At 39.2% G+C, this 17,385-nt stretch overlaps 1 protein-coding gene across 2 annotated transcripts in view; it reads right to left on the reverse strand.

The window, feature by feature from the left end:
• Nucleotides 1–680: 680 nt before the first annotated feature.
• ADAM23 (ADAM metallopeptidase domain 23) overlaps nt 681–17,385 on the reverse strand; it is a 145,197-nt gene continuing 128,492 nt past the window's right edge. Inside the window, exons 25-26 of one of the 2 annotated variants that reach the window (XM_054585761.1) lie at nt 11,114–11,204; nt 681–4,227 (exon numbers count right to left, since the gene is read on the reverse strand). In XM_054585761.1, coding sequence (XP_054441736.1) covers nt 4,179–4,227; nt 11,114–11,204 — 140 coding nt within the window. In that variant the 3' untranslated portion in view covers nt 681–4,178. The remainder of the gene's footprint in view (nt 4,228–11,113; nt 11,205–17,385) is intronic. The other variant, XM_054585762.1, reaches the window with a different exon arrangement.

Here is a 17,385-nt window from a genome sequence, read left to right on the forward strand (position 1 = left end):
GATTATTCAGCTCTGCGTAGAAGAGGCTCTTTGAGGGGACCTTTACGTAGGGTGACTGTTATAGAGAATAAGAGCCAAGGAAGGCTAAATAAACAAGGTTGAGGTCATAGAAGGCAGGCAGAAGTTTATCACATTATTAGGTTTGGAGTTGATCCTGCAGGGATTGGAAAGCCCCTGCAAACTTTCATCAGAGGAGCAGCGTGGGCAGATAAGCCCCCCACTGCACCAGGGCAGGAGGTACACGAGGCAACCGTGGCCCTGGCGCCGAACCGAGGCCTGGCAGTGGGGCCGGCGAGGAGGCAGACTGCACGGCCTTCATGAAGATCATTTGATGAACAATTCCACAAAAGGTGCTAGGAAACACCCTCCTTACAATGTTTTTGATAATACAGTTTGTATAACAAAGACTTCTATTTTCTTTACAGCTTATTTGCCAATTTGGTACCAGGTCAAAAGGGTGGATGTTATTAACAGCCACCCCCTTTAAACTCAGAAGAGAGGCACTAACAAAAAAAAAAAGTGATCGTGATATGATTCTATGGTGATTTTCCCCCCCAATTAATAAGTGAAGCATTTCCATCAAACCCAATGAAATTGAGTCCTAAACAGGAATATATTCATCATTAATCCGAGATTTTATTTTGCTCCATTGACTGCTTAAATTTTCAGGGAGTCTTCGATTGAGAGACCTGTGCTAAAACTCTTGATGGTATCAGGCACATGGCCATTTATTCAACAATACAAGAGAACACAGAAAAGAGGGATATGAAAAATGATCAAAGTATAAAGCTACAACATTCACATGAACAAAAGGTTTAATACAGACTTGACTAAAAGATGCATACAATGAGTACTGGATCTCCATTCATAGGCAGCCAACAAGATTACGAATGAACTTATTAACTTCAAACAAAACTTCAGGCTGTGCACTAAAAAAACCACAAACTGTTCTAAAATGAAAATCAACAATGGAAGCAACGGCTATAAAATATGATGGGATGACTTTAAAGAAAGGGTTCAAGTATTGTTTGTAAAGTTCTTCAGACACTAGTCTTCGAAAAGTTGTGCATCTCCCATCTTTGCATAGTAAAATAAAAACAAAAACAAAAACAAAAAGAACACACATACCATTTGGTAGAACTCCACAGCTCTATGTGATTCATGTTTCATAACATGCACCTATGAGTACTGCTCATTTATCTAATAGGAGTAGCTCTAATTCAGTGGGCTCATGCAGTATCCCAGGTGAGCGATGAAGTTAGCATACATCTCCTCATCCACGTGTCGTTAATAAATGCAGCAAAAGGTAGCGGGTGAAATGGGAACTTGTCATTACTTAACACTAACTCTTGTTGGGTAACATGAAAATGGTGATACACTTGTGCTTGGAGCTCAAATTAATAGAAAGGATTATTCACACCACAAAAATCAGCAAATGAATGGCATGGGTAAGAGAAAGTACAGCAGAGTTTGAAACTACATAACCTAATACCACCAAAAATAATTATAACCCATTGTTTACGATTGGTATGGTTGCATAATCTTTCATATTCATACATACACAGCTTAAAGCTTGTGCATTTTACATACACACACAAACAATTGAACATTGGAGCATAGGTTTGGTTACCTATGAAACTGCCAGTGTAACAAAAAGTTACACTGACATTTGCCATATGTACATAATATTTGGGGACCACTGTGGTCTGATTTAAAACATAACATCGCACATTTACAATGTCTTTTGTGAAATGCTCAAAAGTTGATAATAAAGACTGAACTTCTTTTGTAACCACCATGGTTTTGTTTCTATTAAGTCACCTGGTGCATCTGGAAGAGCAGTGAAATGTACATGGTGCACTCAGAAGTGGTTTTGAATCCACTAGTGAGCAGGATCCTGCAACAGTGAGATGTACATGATGCAGTGATAGGAAGAGCTGCTGAGTAATCTGAGCTTCCTTGGAGATGAGAGAGCCATTGCCACTAGGGAAGGGATACATACAACCTGGGTCTTGTGAAGCCAAGAATAAGGCTGGTACACCTTGCAGAGAACCCTGTTATCACAATACAGACATGTAGCTAGTTCTAGAGAAAGGCTGCATACTGGTGTAGCACCTAGTACTCAGAAAACAATAACAGGATTAAGATGTTAGGTTATGGTCTATTGTAGCATATAGAAATTAAGGTTTCTGCTCTATGACTGTGATGCTTCCACAATTAAAAATACATGGGGGAAAAAATGCACTGGTTCAAGCAGCACATATTTAGGTCATAAGCCTTTCCAAAGTCAAAACCAAAGTTGTGAGATTGGTGTCATGAATTATGCCCAAAAAGGATTAAAAGCTATCTGACTTGGTTGTCATGACATGAACAGTATAATTGATATCCTGTTCTTAAAAAGAGGACATTAGAGAACTATGGGTATTTGAGGGGACTTCAGGAAAACTCGTCTCCAGAAGGACACTTACTGAAGGGACCATGTACAAGTTCTACATTCAAAACAAAGCCGGGACCAAATTTCTTTACTGACTTGATCAGAAGCGATGATGACCATATTTATGGAAGAAGAAATCTCTGTGAAAGTGGTCTAAATTCAGAGGCACCTAGGAACCCAGATTACATCTGCAACTCTGCCTGGAAGGAAAAGAAGGTGAAGGCGAGGAGAGTAGGACCCCACTGTAATCCGGCGCAGCGGTCCACAGGCCGGCAACACACCGTGGGCGCTCCCACAGTGCTCACGAGAGGGTAACTCCTGTTTCTGTCTCCATTCCCAGGTTTACAGTGGGCTTCTACCATATATATTTCAAGGCAGTATGATAAAGCACAAAAGAAATATTGACAGTAATAGATATGAATAAAATGGAAAGCTTAACTTTTTTTCCAAGCTTTCAACATTGATTTTTTTTTTTTAATTTAAGGCTTTAAGTTTATCCTCCTTTCACATTAAAGACAGGGGAAAAAAATGTCAAAACCAGAAACTGAAATTATGAGCTTGGCACTTTTGTGATTAATTTGAGAGGGTGTCTACTTTCTTACATTATATACATACGTTTATAATGACATCAAAAAAATTTAGAGACTTATCAATACATATATTTCCATTTACATAATTTTTGTGATTTTAATATGGGTTATTTTGTTGTTTTGTGTCCCCCCACCTTTTGTTTAGTTTTGGTTTCAAAGTATTTCATTTCATTCGAGCATTTCATTCCTAAATTGCACCTGTTTTGTGCCAAAACTCCCTGCATCTGTGACTACATCTTTTTTTTTAAGCAAGCCCAACAATCCCTGTACAACATGTTACAAGAGAGAAGGACAGAGACAAATCTACAGAGAAAAGGAACCAAAAAGATGGGGAGCAAACATGAGACTCAGATTTACAGAGAACCTTTACAAGGAAAATACTTCAATACAGACAAGTGAACAATGATGTGTCAAAATCTCTTATTTCCATATTTACATTTATAAAAGAACTATACAACAGCATCAACGCTCAAATTCCAGCTCCCATTTCCATAGGCTGCTCAGTCCAGGAGAAAAGACAATGGGAAAGTGAATCAACAAGAGCAAGGGTCTCTGGAGTCCATGGTCTGGTCTAGACTAGGGGGTGGGGCCAGGCAACTTCCTCATGTTCAGCTGTCATCTCCGCCTTAGGAATTCAGTTGCAGGTTTTGCTGCGGATTGGCTTGCTAGCTGCTTGTTGTAGATATGCCATGCAGATTTTACCCTTTCCAAAATTAGATCTTCATGCCACTGGATTGTGTTATTGGTAGGACAAGAAAAAAAAAATCATGCCAGATCAATTTATAAGGTATTAAGTGCCAGCAGGCTGACGAAGGACAAAAAATCATTTGTTATTTTTAATGGTTCTTTTATTGCACTTAATTTTTGTTGTTGTTCCTTCTTCCTTTAGTTAGAAAAAAATCCTGAAATAGTTCTTTTTGTATCATTGTCTTTTGTCCCCCTTTTATTAACAAGTGGTGGGAGAAGTTCTTTGAAAGGATTTTCAAAAAAGGACCATTTTCTTTTACCTCATCCTTGTCACCCCAACTTGAGTTCTGTAGTCATGACCACCCAATGTTCTTGTTTACAGGCTTAATAGTTCCGGCAATGTCACTGAAAGTATGTCACACCCAGAATCCAACAGTGCGAGGCACCGTTTACCCAGCGCAGCTGATTCAGATGGGGCCTTGCTGAGTAGGATCGAACCTCCTCTTCTTGACATTTCTTCCCGAGTGCGTCAAAAGAAGATGCAAGCAGAGGGGGGAAAAATCCACAATATTAATCAGATCATGATGAGAGAAGGGTGATGATAATGACAATGCTGGTTCCAGAGCAAAGTAATCAACCCACACCGAGGCAGATTTTCCAAAAATAACTTGCAACTGAAACACAGAACATCTCACACTTTCGAATGTCTTGACAACATCTCCACCTGAATATACACATTTGTGAAGACCAAAAGGAGCCTCAAGTTGTTCATTTTTAATCATTGGAAGTCTCAGTAGCCCAATTTGTCTCTTATTTGAGAAGTAACTGACAAAGCTAATTGTAACTAGTTGAAAATTACTACATGAAGGGCTCTTTCATTTAGGAGGCTGTTAGAACAAAGAAAAACTCTGAAGGTCTTGTAGCTGATTCCTTCCAGGACCTGAGAGTTCAGGATCACTGGGTCAGCCTTTGCCAAGATGGCAATCAGCCTTATTCTACTCAGTTATCTTGCTGCCTTGGCTGTGTGAGCTCTTACCACACCATGGAACAAGCATTTTTCATGTCTAGAAGGTTGAAAATCAGAGTGCACAGGAAGACAGTACACTCAGAGGAGAATGGACACAGGCTCAGGTTAGTTAAGCAAATGCAGCAGGTTAGCTTAGTTGAAGGAAGCAAGTTAAAAATGCCTTGTTCACAGTGTCCAGTCTCCTAAGAAGTGGTTCCTATGTTTAAAAAGAGAAAAGAAAGAACCAGCAAGACACTTGTGCAAGGCAACAACGAAAGTTGGCTGCAACCTCCCCTTGGTCTGGTTTCATGTGGGGCATCAAGCAAGGGGGCTCATGCATTTAATCTGCGCACTGGGCGGGTGCAACACTGCTGCCACCGAGGCATCATGCAACACTGGAGACCAAGGGGTCCCCAGGAGCCCTCATTCCCCTGCCCACTCACTCAGGGCCAGGTGGGTGCCCTTCGAGCCCTACGTACCAAAAGGATTACAGTATATTCCTTCTCCCCACTAGGTAATTCAAAATAAAAACAATAGCAAAGCTCAAAATACGTATGAAGGCGTCCTGCAAAGTTCTTCAATTTTTCCCAAGATGACCACTTTGATGCTTCTCTTTTGAAATATCAAATATTAAAATCTTTAAAGAAAATCTCCCTTTTCTTTTTGAAAGTTTTTATTAAAACATCTTCATTAATGGCCTAAGCACATTGGTTCATTGACCTAGCAGGTAATCCATTGCAGCAAACACTATTTGCAATGGTACCACCTCCTTTTCTTTCCTACCCCCCACCACTCCCAACCCTCTTTTGAGTCAACATTCTTGAAAGCAGGCATTGCTGATGCTGCCCCAGATATAGAGCTGAAACCAAAAGGGATGTCTCCCATAATGCATCTGTCACTGAGTGCTTCAGAGTACAGGATGTGCGTCTGCTACCCATGCTCACAGACCTTGAAGGCAGATTTTAATGAACCACACTTCCAGTGAGTCAGGTAGGGAAAAACAGGGACTGCTTGACCTTGTAAAATAACCCTGAAGGACTACTACTAGTTAGCTATGCATTACTGGAACTAAAGAGAAATGTTAAACTAATGTCTCAGTTAAAATGAATGTAGAGGAAACATCAAGCCAGCTAGCACTATGCAGGTAAATGACTGTATTGCCCACATCTGAATTCCTCTATTCAAATGCAGAGAATGTCAGGTAAATAGCCATGTCCACGGTCGCAACTGCCATCCAGTTCACTTTTAAATGGGGATTTCAAATCCCATTTCAGCCTGGCACACAGGCAACTCCAGTGTCCAAAGTTTGTGCTCCTTCTGAAAATCAGTTTTTGAAGCTTAGATTGCATTTTTTAAAAATAAACAGAAACAATGTTTGATAGGGTGACTGGGTTCCAAAGCCTAACCAAGAGACCAAACCATGCTGCAGAGCCATTATTTATGAGAAAACAGAATCCAAATACTGGAATCGGGGGATTCCAGGACTGTATTTCCTTCCCAGATGAGGACAACGGGGGGACACTCTTATGATAGACTCACTGTGAGGACCCCTCACGTGTAAACTATAACCATGGTGGGCCACTGTATGTTAACAACTGCCTGCCCTGAATTGTCTATACAAACATAATGTTTTTGCTCAATTGTAGCATTAAAGCACAACTATCATTGGTATGTGCTCGCTGTCTGCCTTCCACAACTGTTTCATCTGAAACTCTCTGCTCACTAGAACTGTGATGGCAATCACTTCCTTACCAACCTGTAAGGTATTTCTGCTTCATTATAAAATAGTACCATAAACCATAAACGTTGCACTGGAACAGTTTTCATTAACTTTTACTACTTCTGAAAAACCTGTTCTTTTTTCCACAATATATATTATACACACATACATCTCTATAAAACTAAAACAAAGTTTTCTGGATAACAATAACCATCTCAGATTGTAAAGCCTTTAGATCTTTCAAGGGTATATTTATCTACCGCTATCGCCTTCTTATCTCTCCACAAGGAGTCCTTGCCCGCCACCAATAATCCCTCACCCAACTCTTTCTAGGAGAACTTAAGGGGACCTTCGACCAAGTTCCTGCCCCCTGGGGTTGAGTTAGGGAGCTGAACTGGGTCTTCCTGGCCCATGTGAACCCACCGCCACCTGCTCGGTCTGAGTGAGAAATGCCTAACTCAGGAGTGGCAGGCACATGGGGGATTTGGCACTGGGATATAGTCATGGAGGTCAGATAAGGAGCAGTCTGGAAGTCCCTCCTGGCCAGACTAGGTAACAGTGATCCAATTTCCTAACTCTGTAAAACCCAAAAGCAAAAAAAAAACAGACAGACATTTATTCTTTTCAGAAAATATTTTAGCAATATTAAGTTCCTTTGAAATTTCATCCAACCTGACATTCAAGCAATTCAGTTAACTTTCCTTGTGAGAGCTCAGACAGGGCCTTCTAAATTTTAGGTATGTGCGTACCTAAACAGTCTTTTCTGTAGCATGGCCAATGACATGGAACATGGGCCAAGCAGAGCTGCTTACAAAGTCAGGCTCAGTAAGAATCTGTAACTCAAATAACTGCTCACAGAGGAGAAATCACATGTGCTAACAACACTCTTATTGCATTAACTCTTTCGACGTCAAGGGCAGCTCGGTCAGACCAGTATGGCCACCACTGCCACTGAACCCCGTGGAGAGAGCAAGCAGTGGGAGAGAACAGGATGATGGGGTTCCACCGACTGGGACGTTACAATATAGCTGGAGGAGCTCAACACCCATCCTAAAATCTTGTGGTCTGAATTGCCCACAAACTATGTCATTGTGGCCTTCAGGTAAGTTTCCTACCATCAGCTAGAATATCTCTCTCCTACCACCATCAACTAGGATGATGTTCATATACTTCATGTGCATGTGAATGACCGTATCGCTGACATCAATTTTCCTGTATTCACGGTTAGGGAGTGTCACATAAAAAGCCACATCCAAAGTAATGAGAGAAATTCTGTTCATTTTAAATGGAGGTATGGAATTCTCCATTCAGCTGTTGGTCACCTTTCCTGAACTTTAGAGAAGATGCTACTAAAATGACCCTTCGTCTACATGATTTTCTCCAAAGTCTAGGAAAAGCAACATGTCTCATGTTCTAATCAAACAGGTTGTTATTCAGTATTAGACAGAGGCTGTGAGTCTACCGGGGCAGGGGGTTGCAATCCTCCACGCCACAGCTTCAGTCTGTGTGTGTCGGTGATGGAGAGGAAAAGGAGCGTGAGGTGAGGGTAAATAAATGCAGATATGGGGACATGTTGGACAATTTGGTGTGCCAAGAGCCTATGTTCATTTTTCACAGGATTCCTCAGAGAAAAATTCTACGAACCTAAAGGCTGGGAATCCATAGACTAAATCATCCCTTAGAAGCCTCATACTTCTGGAGTATGAAATTAACTCAAGTTACTGAGGTATATCTACTACATTACCCAATATATCAGAATATGTTAAATAAAATAACATACCGAATAAAGCATTTTTTTCCCTTTTCAGGAATACTACAACCTTGCTTGTGGAAGTCTTGTTCACATTAAGCAAAGCTTTCAGCCTCTATTATTCTGCTGAGAAGAAATAATCTAAATTTATATTATTTTTGATCACAATAATCTTGACAAACCTTCATTATCACCTTATATACCCAAAGGTACATTCATTCACACAGGCTTGCACACTCACATAGACTCTTTGCTTTTTACCCCGTATTTCAGAGGAAATATGCTTAAAGAGGAAAAAACTATAAAGAATGGCAGACAGTATCAGGGTCAAAGCACAGCCGTGTTTCTCATTTATACTTGAACAGGTCAGGCATGGTATGACTTCTTCCATGTCTACATTACGCCCAGCGTTCTACCTGAAGAAGTGCGACATGGGGAAAAAGCAACACTTCCCCTGAGCGGTTACTACATTGTCCTTTAATCGGAAACTTTATGTGCCCTCCAGTTCCTCAGGTTTCTTTGTTAATGTCTCTTCTAGTCATAAAAACCTGGTAGCAGGAGGGATTTTCAATAACGCTATTGAGAGAAATCCTCAAAACTATTTTTTAATTTTCGATTCCGAAGGGAGCTCATTTGTGTTTACATTGAGCTCAACAAAAACTCAAAGGCTTTCAGTCCAACTAGCAAATAATCATACTTCCAAAGCATGTCGAAACTAATCATCTCCCAAATTGCCCAAGTGGTGAGAAAACCTAAACTTTATCATTCATCACCCAAAGTCTTTTACTGCAAAGTTGAAGTAGTTCATTAATGTTGAACATAAACATGTAGTTATTATTAAAATTGAAAGCAAATTCAGAGCCTCTTTGTAGCAACCAATAGCACAAAAAGCAGCATCTTCTCCACGTTTAAACTCCTAAAATTATTTCACATCTTCACTCTTTTTTTCCAGGGCATAAAAATATATACTTCACACTGTGCTGTCCCTTTCTCCCGTGTTTTTCTTTATTAGGGTCACAGGGCATGGGAAGGGGCGCTGACCTCGCCGGGCAGTGTGCGCCTGCACAGCATTCCCACGCCTCGCTGAGTAGCCATCACCCCACCCACCCTGCTTCTGTTCTTCTGTTGATTGAGACATCTCTCTGTGATATAAATAATCTGTACAGGGCCTAATCCACTTATATACACAGTGATAAAAGCCTTTTCCGGTTTTCCCCAAAGAAACATGCAATTCAAGCTGTGAGCTAGGCCAGGCCGCTGTTTTGAGGTCCTGCTACAGAATAGTGCTCTTATCTCCAAATGCTGAAATGAGAAATTTGGTGTTGCATGTGTTTGGATGACAAAGATGCACAAAGATGCACAGTAGACTGTTTTCCAAGCCTTTGAGGTTTCCCAATGCCTGAGCATAAGCCAAATTCATTTTTCATGAGGCATATTTATGAAAAAGTTTAAGAGGGCATTACAAATAACAGATCATGGAACAACAGTAATGTACCATGACCTGTTTACAGTAATGAGACACTAAGAGCATTTTTCTTGAATTAGGCCAGTCCAAATAAAAATGTTATTCTGCTATGTGCCACATGAGTGAATCACTATCTGGGCAATGTCTTGTTAATATAATGATGAGAAAGCCAAACATGAGTTGCCCATTTGGGGTGTGCTTTTGAAAAAACACATGCCAAAACTACTGTTCCATCAAACAAATTCAAGTTTATAAATGTCTCTGTAGAAAGGAGGTACTATTTGATAACAGCTCTCCAAGTTGAAATCACTGAAAAACCTGTAGGCCTGAATTTATTTAAATCATTTTTTGGTTTGTTTTTTTCCATAATCAGTTTCTAGAAATAACATTGTATCTGGTTTAAATATACTGGATTCAAGATTTCAAATATAAAAACAACTAAACTTCCTAATTAAGGCAATTGTTAAGACAATTCAGGTCAAAAACTTCCTCCACTGAGTAACCAGATGAAGGCAAAGTGAGTTTTGAATTTGGGTAACAGTCTTATTTCCCACTTAAATTTGTTTCTATAGATATGGTTGGAATTTAATTTATCACAAGGAATATCTGGCATAGGAGGTCTTATTTATAAATCATAAGTCACTGCAACATGAAAAGTTTTAAAAAAGCAATTATCCAATGAATCTAAAGTGTGGAAACATCCAAACTGAATAAATTACATTTGAAAATTTTGATCATACTTAAGGGTTACTTGTGATTGTCTGCCAGGTCTATTGAAATGAACTTAGTTCAGTGATCAATGTACAATACAAACTAGCAGGCACTATGAAAACACAGCAGGCCTACAGTCATGTCAATATTAGTAGTTAATTAGAAAATATTAAGTATGACAAACCCACAGATTTTAAATTCCAATGTGAAATCAATTCAGTTGGCTAGGAAATTAATGCCAATATTTTTGAAAATCTGTTTTATAAAACACTGAAGCTTTTCAAATCACAAAGCTACCTATGTTACATGTAAAAAATAACGAACAAATGGTTACTTAGTTTGTGAAAATTTCAAAATGTCAATGGACTATAAACCAGTTTTAAACAGATACAAGGGGTTTCTAGCACCGTTTCCAACCACACAGTTTCCTCGATTATCTGCGTATAAATAAATGTATCTCAGAATGTTGCTCCTAAAAGCTGGAATGTCTTCTATTATAGAACTTCCTCTTTGTTCTTCTAAACCAGTGCATGGAAATTCCTTCTACATTTCACGTTTTCCCACTTGCTTGAAGATGACATTTGAGTTTTCATGTTTCTTCTTTTCTGACCCATTTGTGAATTTAAAAAAAACCATTTCTTTTAATCAGTTTTACTGTTAAAACTTGTAGCAGGAACTCAAAACATGGTTATGTAAGCAGAAAAGAGAAGTGCCAGAGCCACTGAGAAGAAGGCATGCGGCGTTGCTTACTTAAATCCCCATCCTGTGCCCCCCAGGACAATAGCTGCTACCAGGATGGCACCAGCGATGGAGCCTATAATGAGATTGGTGGCACTAGGACCTGTGACAAAGGATCATGGGAAGAAAGTCATATGAGCCAACCACTTTCATGACCACAAGGGAAAGGCAGTTAAGCGGTTTCAGGAAGTCAATACCCTGCATAAAAGATTGCTAAACACATAAGTCACCTTTATTTAGCTTCATTGCACTTGCGATGCTATGGATAGCTACTGCTTGGATTTGAATGCCTTTCATCTAAAGCTTCTGCACCATTGACAATTAAGTTCCATTAAAGTCACCTTTCACAGAACTGATGCAAATATGCCCCAATCACTGTCCTTGAGAGTTTTTCTTCTCTTCCCCTTTTCCAAAATCATGAATCAAACAAGTAAAAGAGCACATCAAGAACTCGACTGTGTTAGAATTAGCTCAACCTGCTGGCATACGAGGGCATGAAAAGAAGGAAAAATATTCTACTGAAATGTTCTTTCAAGCAGCACACAGAGTTGTCTGAATGCTAAATTTCTTATCCCCCACTGGGAGACAGTGAAGATTCAAAAGTCAGAAGGAGGTTACCAATAAAGATCTGACTTTGAAGCCTTGTTCTCAAAGACATATTTCTTCATTGCACAGACTTGTGCGGCGTTTAAACAGCAACATGGGGTTCCAAAGGCAAGGAGTAATGGAAGCATAAAACTCGGGTAATTTGAAGGAAATAAAAATAAGAAAGCGGAGTTTTTATCAACTGTTTGAGGAAGAGTTGCTATAGATTACAGTACATCCTCTCCACTCACATGGAAAGCACCTTGGCTCACTATTTTTAAATGTAAGCGACATTAACTTTAATACAAGAATGATTTAAAATAGCACATGTTTCAGGACGCTACTATGCAGGCACAGTGCCCCCTAACAGCAAAGTACTTTCTTCCCTAACTTTATGTCCCTTTTCCCAAAGTCACAAGGCCAATTTTGGTAGTTCCCCTAAAATACTTGATTTGTGCATACATTCATTGCTGTGTAAAAAATTCTCTTTTCTGCTCACATCAGTGCCGTTGACTGTGTACATAAATGGATGCCACTTTAAGCAGCACTAAAACTGTGTGCGGCATTAGGTTTTGACTCAGAGACCAGCCAGCGCTCGTGGGTGAGACGGGAAGGTGGAGGATGGTTACAATGGGAGTCTCAGGGATGTGGTCTCTTCAGGCTCCTAAGTTTGGACACACTCATAAGGCTAACCACTGAGGTTCTACAGAACACAAATCCCAGTGGCCTTTAGAGGTACCAATGACAATAAACAATAATGAGAGCAGTAAAGGCAGGTTAACTACTATACGCTATACCCTTACTAAGTGGATGCACTTCTAAGCCCTTGACATTATCTCATTTGATCCTCACAAAACCATAAGAGACAGGGACTACGCCTCTCCCTGTTTCATAGATGGAAAAATGGAGGCTTCTAGAAGCCAGTATATGACGGAGGCAAGATCTGAACCCAGCTTTGTTTGACTCTAAAACTTATGGTACATATTGAGGGCCAACAAACTACGTCCCACAGGCCAAAGGCGGCCCTGCGGACTGCTTTTCCAAAGAGGCTTCATTGGGACATAGCCACGCCCACTCACAGGGCTCACAGCTGCTTTTGTGCTAAGACAGCAGAGCTGCACGGTTGTGACAAACATCCTGTCACCTACAAAGCTAAAGCTATTTACCATCAGGTCTTTTACAGAAAATTTGCCAGCCCCTGCACTAATGACACATTATTCCATTTATATGTATCTCCTCTACAAAGTTTAATAGGGAATCAAATTTTAAAACAAACATCTAAAACTATTTATATTACCATGCACATAATCTATGCCTTAGACATGATGTGCACATTACTAGCTCAGAAGACAGGCTGGAATTAGAATCAATACATATCCCATGAAAAGTGATTCCTGATTTATAATTATAAACTCGAGAGTAAAACTAAAGCAAAACAAACAAACAAACAAACAAACAAAAAACCTCTGGTCCATGGAATACTTAGTGACTAAATGAACATTATACTACCAGTTAAGCACTTACATGTTAAAACTACATTGTGCTATGTGGATTTTATTTTTTTTACTTTCTATTTACTTGTTTTAGCAATTACGGCAAAATTTAGAATTTGAAGGAATAAAAAAATCAGGAAACTAATACATAAAAAGTGTATACACCAAGAATAATATCTATTTTTAGAAAAAAATATATACACTTATACAGACTTACCTGTCACAACCAGAAATAGCCACAAACCAACAACACCGGAAGGGGTGGGTGACAAGGACTATGCTTTACAACAAAGGCCCTGGCTTTCACCGAGCTCTAAGGCTTAAAGGGGGAATTATTAAAATTCATCCCCTCCGTTACTGCAGTCAATAAATTACATAAAAAATGGAACTGGAATGACTTTTTAAAACACTATCTTTCTTTCAAGGAGGAATTTCACATATGTGTAAGTACAGAATTTCCTTGGAAGAGGAATGTTACTTCTGTATATAATCCAATCAATAGGCCCAAGGTGAAATTTAATAGGACAAAGTTTGTTTTCTCTACATATTTTACTTCTTATATACTTTATTTTTTAACAGGTACGGAGAAACAAAATCTCTTTCCCAGCATTTCCAGCTTCGCCAGGGTTAACTAGCTTCACAGTCCATAAACATGGGATGTGAGTTAGAAGATCCAGGTCTCCTCAAAGCCCTTTGATCCCGGAGAGAAGGCTCGGGTAGTCAACACAACGTGTCACCTACAGACCTGCTCGCTTGTAATGCTATTTAGGTCCCTGGGTCTCCCAGACCCAGGGCAGCAGGAGAGCATCTGTGTGCTGCCATCAACGGGACTAAGGAGGGCCACGTGCGATGTTCTCAGCATGCCCACAGTTCGGGCTGGCTGATTGGAGGATATCTGGTGATTCCTTAAGATACTAGCAATTTTTATCCTGGGCTGCTGTGAAGTGTTATCACCACCACAGCGAGTTAGAAAAGGATTCTCTAACTGTGAAGGATTATTTTTGTTACTTGTAAATGCTCTCCCTGAAATTGGGAATAATAGTGATAATCTGTTATTCTACTGATCAGCAATGTCATGAACGCAATTCCCATGGAATGCAGCCCAAGGGCAGGAGAGCTGTATTTCCGTGAGGGCTGGATGGGCAAGTGGCGTGCAGGTCTCTCATTTATACCCTGGCTCCTTTTAAGACAAATCCACGGGTAATGTGCAACTTAAGGTTTTGCAGGTTTGGATTTAAGTATCTTTTCATTCTTAATGCTACCTGCTCCCAAATATTTATGTAAACTTTGAATTTGAACTATTAACCTAGTTTATAAGAAAAAAATGCAATATCTTGAATATCTTCTTTTCAGAAACAAATTAAACTGAAGCCTCCTACATCACTCTTAATGAATGGAAAAAATATTAGTGGCTATCATTCAGATTATCTTTTAAAAAGAGCTACAACTCTTTTTAAAGGCACATGTGGACCTGTTTGCCTAGTGATGATTAAATTTGTTATGAGTCCTAATAAAACACTTCTACAAAAGCACTGTTGCCAACAAATAGTAAAACAACAAAAAAGGTCTGCATCTTAAAATTACTTTTACAAGTGGAGGAGCAAAGGAAGCTTTTGGACCATTGCCTCAATTGTAAAGACATCCTAAGCACCCCAATATTATGTTATGCCCCACATTGTTCCAGACAGGAGAAGGTTCTCCACTGCACAAGAAAACAACACGACACAAATACATCCAAGTCACACCACGAGTAGCACTACCACAGGAAACACGCCAACAAGACAACACAGGGGAGTCAGCTCACACACCAGAACCAAACGGAAACACTCGGAAACTCATAAAGATGCTTACTCTATTCCCCACCCTGTGCCTCCAAAAATCACCCCCAGGGCCAGAATGGTGCCTGCCACAGCACCTATTAGCCTGCTTGTGGCCATGTTCACTGTGTGGAGGGAAAAACGGAGATTTTTTTTAACAAAGGAAATTAATTACACACTGATTTCACCAGCATACCAAATAACTTCTTCAGGAAATGCTTTGAAAGTCAGTAATATACTAAAATCTCTGCTTAATGACTTGACATTAAAACTCTACATACACACCGAAAATATTCAAGGATAATTTTGAATTTCCCTTCAAACTCCAAAAACCCTAATTAAAAACATAATCTCTTATACTTTTGGACATGTCAATAATCCAATTGGAGTTAGAGATCCTATAAGGAGTGATGTGAAATTAAAATGTAATTTAAACTGCGTAACAGCAAATTTGTATTTTAATTACAAAAGTTATAAGCCATCAGTTTATTTTTCAAAAAAATTCTCAAACTATAAAATATGCCTAAGAACCTACATCTTTTAAAATTCCAGAATTAATTCAGTTCTGTGAAAATCCTTGCAAATTTAAAAAAAAGAGTAACTTTAAAATTAAATGAATTGTTAATAGGGGAATTATTTCACCTGGAAAAGTATATATCAAATAACCCTGCAATGTTTGTGTTTCTGCCACAGTATTCAAGATTTAGGTTTTTGTTTATGGTCTTCAGTGTATAGACTTTGCACTAAGAAAAGTAAGGGTCTCTGGGAAACTGTACTGCTTCGGACCACCGAGCGAGAAGTGTACTGAGAAGGCGACCCTCAATGCCTGCGCATCACGGTGTCTGCGTACAGCTTTCATTGCCACATGGGTCTGGGATGGGCCCAGATCTCCAAGGCAAAATGCACAGGCAAGATGAAGTTCAGTGTTAAAGTTGGAAGACAGAATATTTATGGTTGAGTGTGTCTGTGTACCTGCATGTGTGCATGCAAATGTGTGGACATATAAGCACTTTGTCTCACGTTCCAAATGAATCCAAAGTACTGGCTTCCTATCAGTTCCCAATGAAAAAGAGATCAGCTATCGCCAGGCCGCAGTCACACAGACTGTGTGCCATGAGACACAGTGAGACAAAACGAAGAACCACAACTGGAAGCTGCAATTTCTTAAGGCTTAATATTGGGATCATGAACCTTTTTAGCTAAATATGGTCCCAAAGGAGAGTGAACCTTAGATGTCTAACCCAGGTGAGCAACTGTACAATTACTTTATTTTACCACAGGGGAAATCATAAGAGTGACATTCTAGTTTCATTATTAACTAAGCACAACCTGAGTTGTTCTTAAAAACAAAAAAAAAAGATGGGGACACAACAGAAAACAGAAAGGCTACTGAGAGCGCTGCAGGGAAAGGAAAAAAGACCAACATATAAGGTGGTGGTAATGTTTTCCAAATATGACAATCGTGATAATACTAAATAACCTAGACTATATAACTCAAATTTCCAAATTGTAGAGGCAAATACTGGGATGAAAGCAATGCTATATATAATGCCTCATTTTTTCATTTTTTTTTTAAGACCTTAGAAAATCACTGCTTTCAGAATACTAAATTAACTAGGATACATCATGTTAAAAAAATTTTTTTTAATTTTTTTTGATGTTTAAATTTTTTTCATGTTTAAAAAAATTACTTTAGAAGTTTTAGGCATTGGCTCTCAGAGCCAAAATACACAAGAGTCCTATTACCTCTTCTATTTTTATATTAGCCACATACAGTAAATTATAGGAGATACACTCTCTTGTAAAGTGTGATGCTGAATGAAAATTTGTAAATATGTTAAAGATTATAGTAACTGTATGAATGATGAATAAAAATAACTATTTAATAAGGCTTTCGTATTTGCCGAGGATGTAATTTATTACCGCACAATGAAGAGAATTAGGCAATATACAACTAGAGGGAACAAAACATTCCTACAGATGCTTCAAATAAGTATTCAAGAAAAACAAATAGAGTCTGTAATCTCTGCTGATGAGGAATATTTACCTCCAAATTCTTAACTGATAAGTGAGTACTCTTAACAGTAGAGCAAGATAAAAGTGGGAAAACAGCTTTTTCAAAAATATCTTCTCCCTCTGTTCTTCCTCCCTCCAGTGACTTTAAATTCTAGCATCCTGAAAATATATGTAAAATCCTTTTGATTCTTTATCAGGATACTTAGCAGGGTTCTCTCGCCCAGTAGGTAGTTTCTCAATCTGTTTTCAAATGGACATGAATTAGCAGAATGCCTCACAGGTGGGTAGATGTTGGCAGGGGCCCTACTTGGAAACGGAGGTCTCAGCAGTTTTTCACAGCTACAGAGAATTTATCATCTCATTGGAAAGGAAT

Source organism: Pteronotus mesoamericanus, unplaced genomic scaffold, assembly GCF_021234165.1.
Source record: "Pteronotus mesoamericanus isolate MK-2021 breed Mesoamerican mustached bat unplaced genomic scaffold, CSHL_Meso_final contig_90, whole genome shotgun sequence".
Classification (NCBI taxonomy): domain Eukaryota; kingdom Metazoa; phylum Chordata; class Mammalia; order Chiroptera; family Mormoopidae; genus Pteronotus; species Pteronotus mesoamericanus.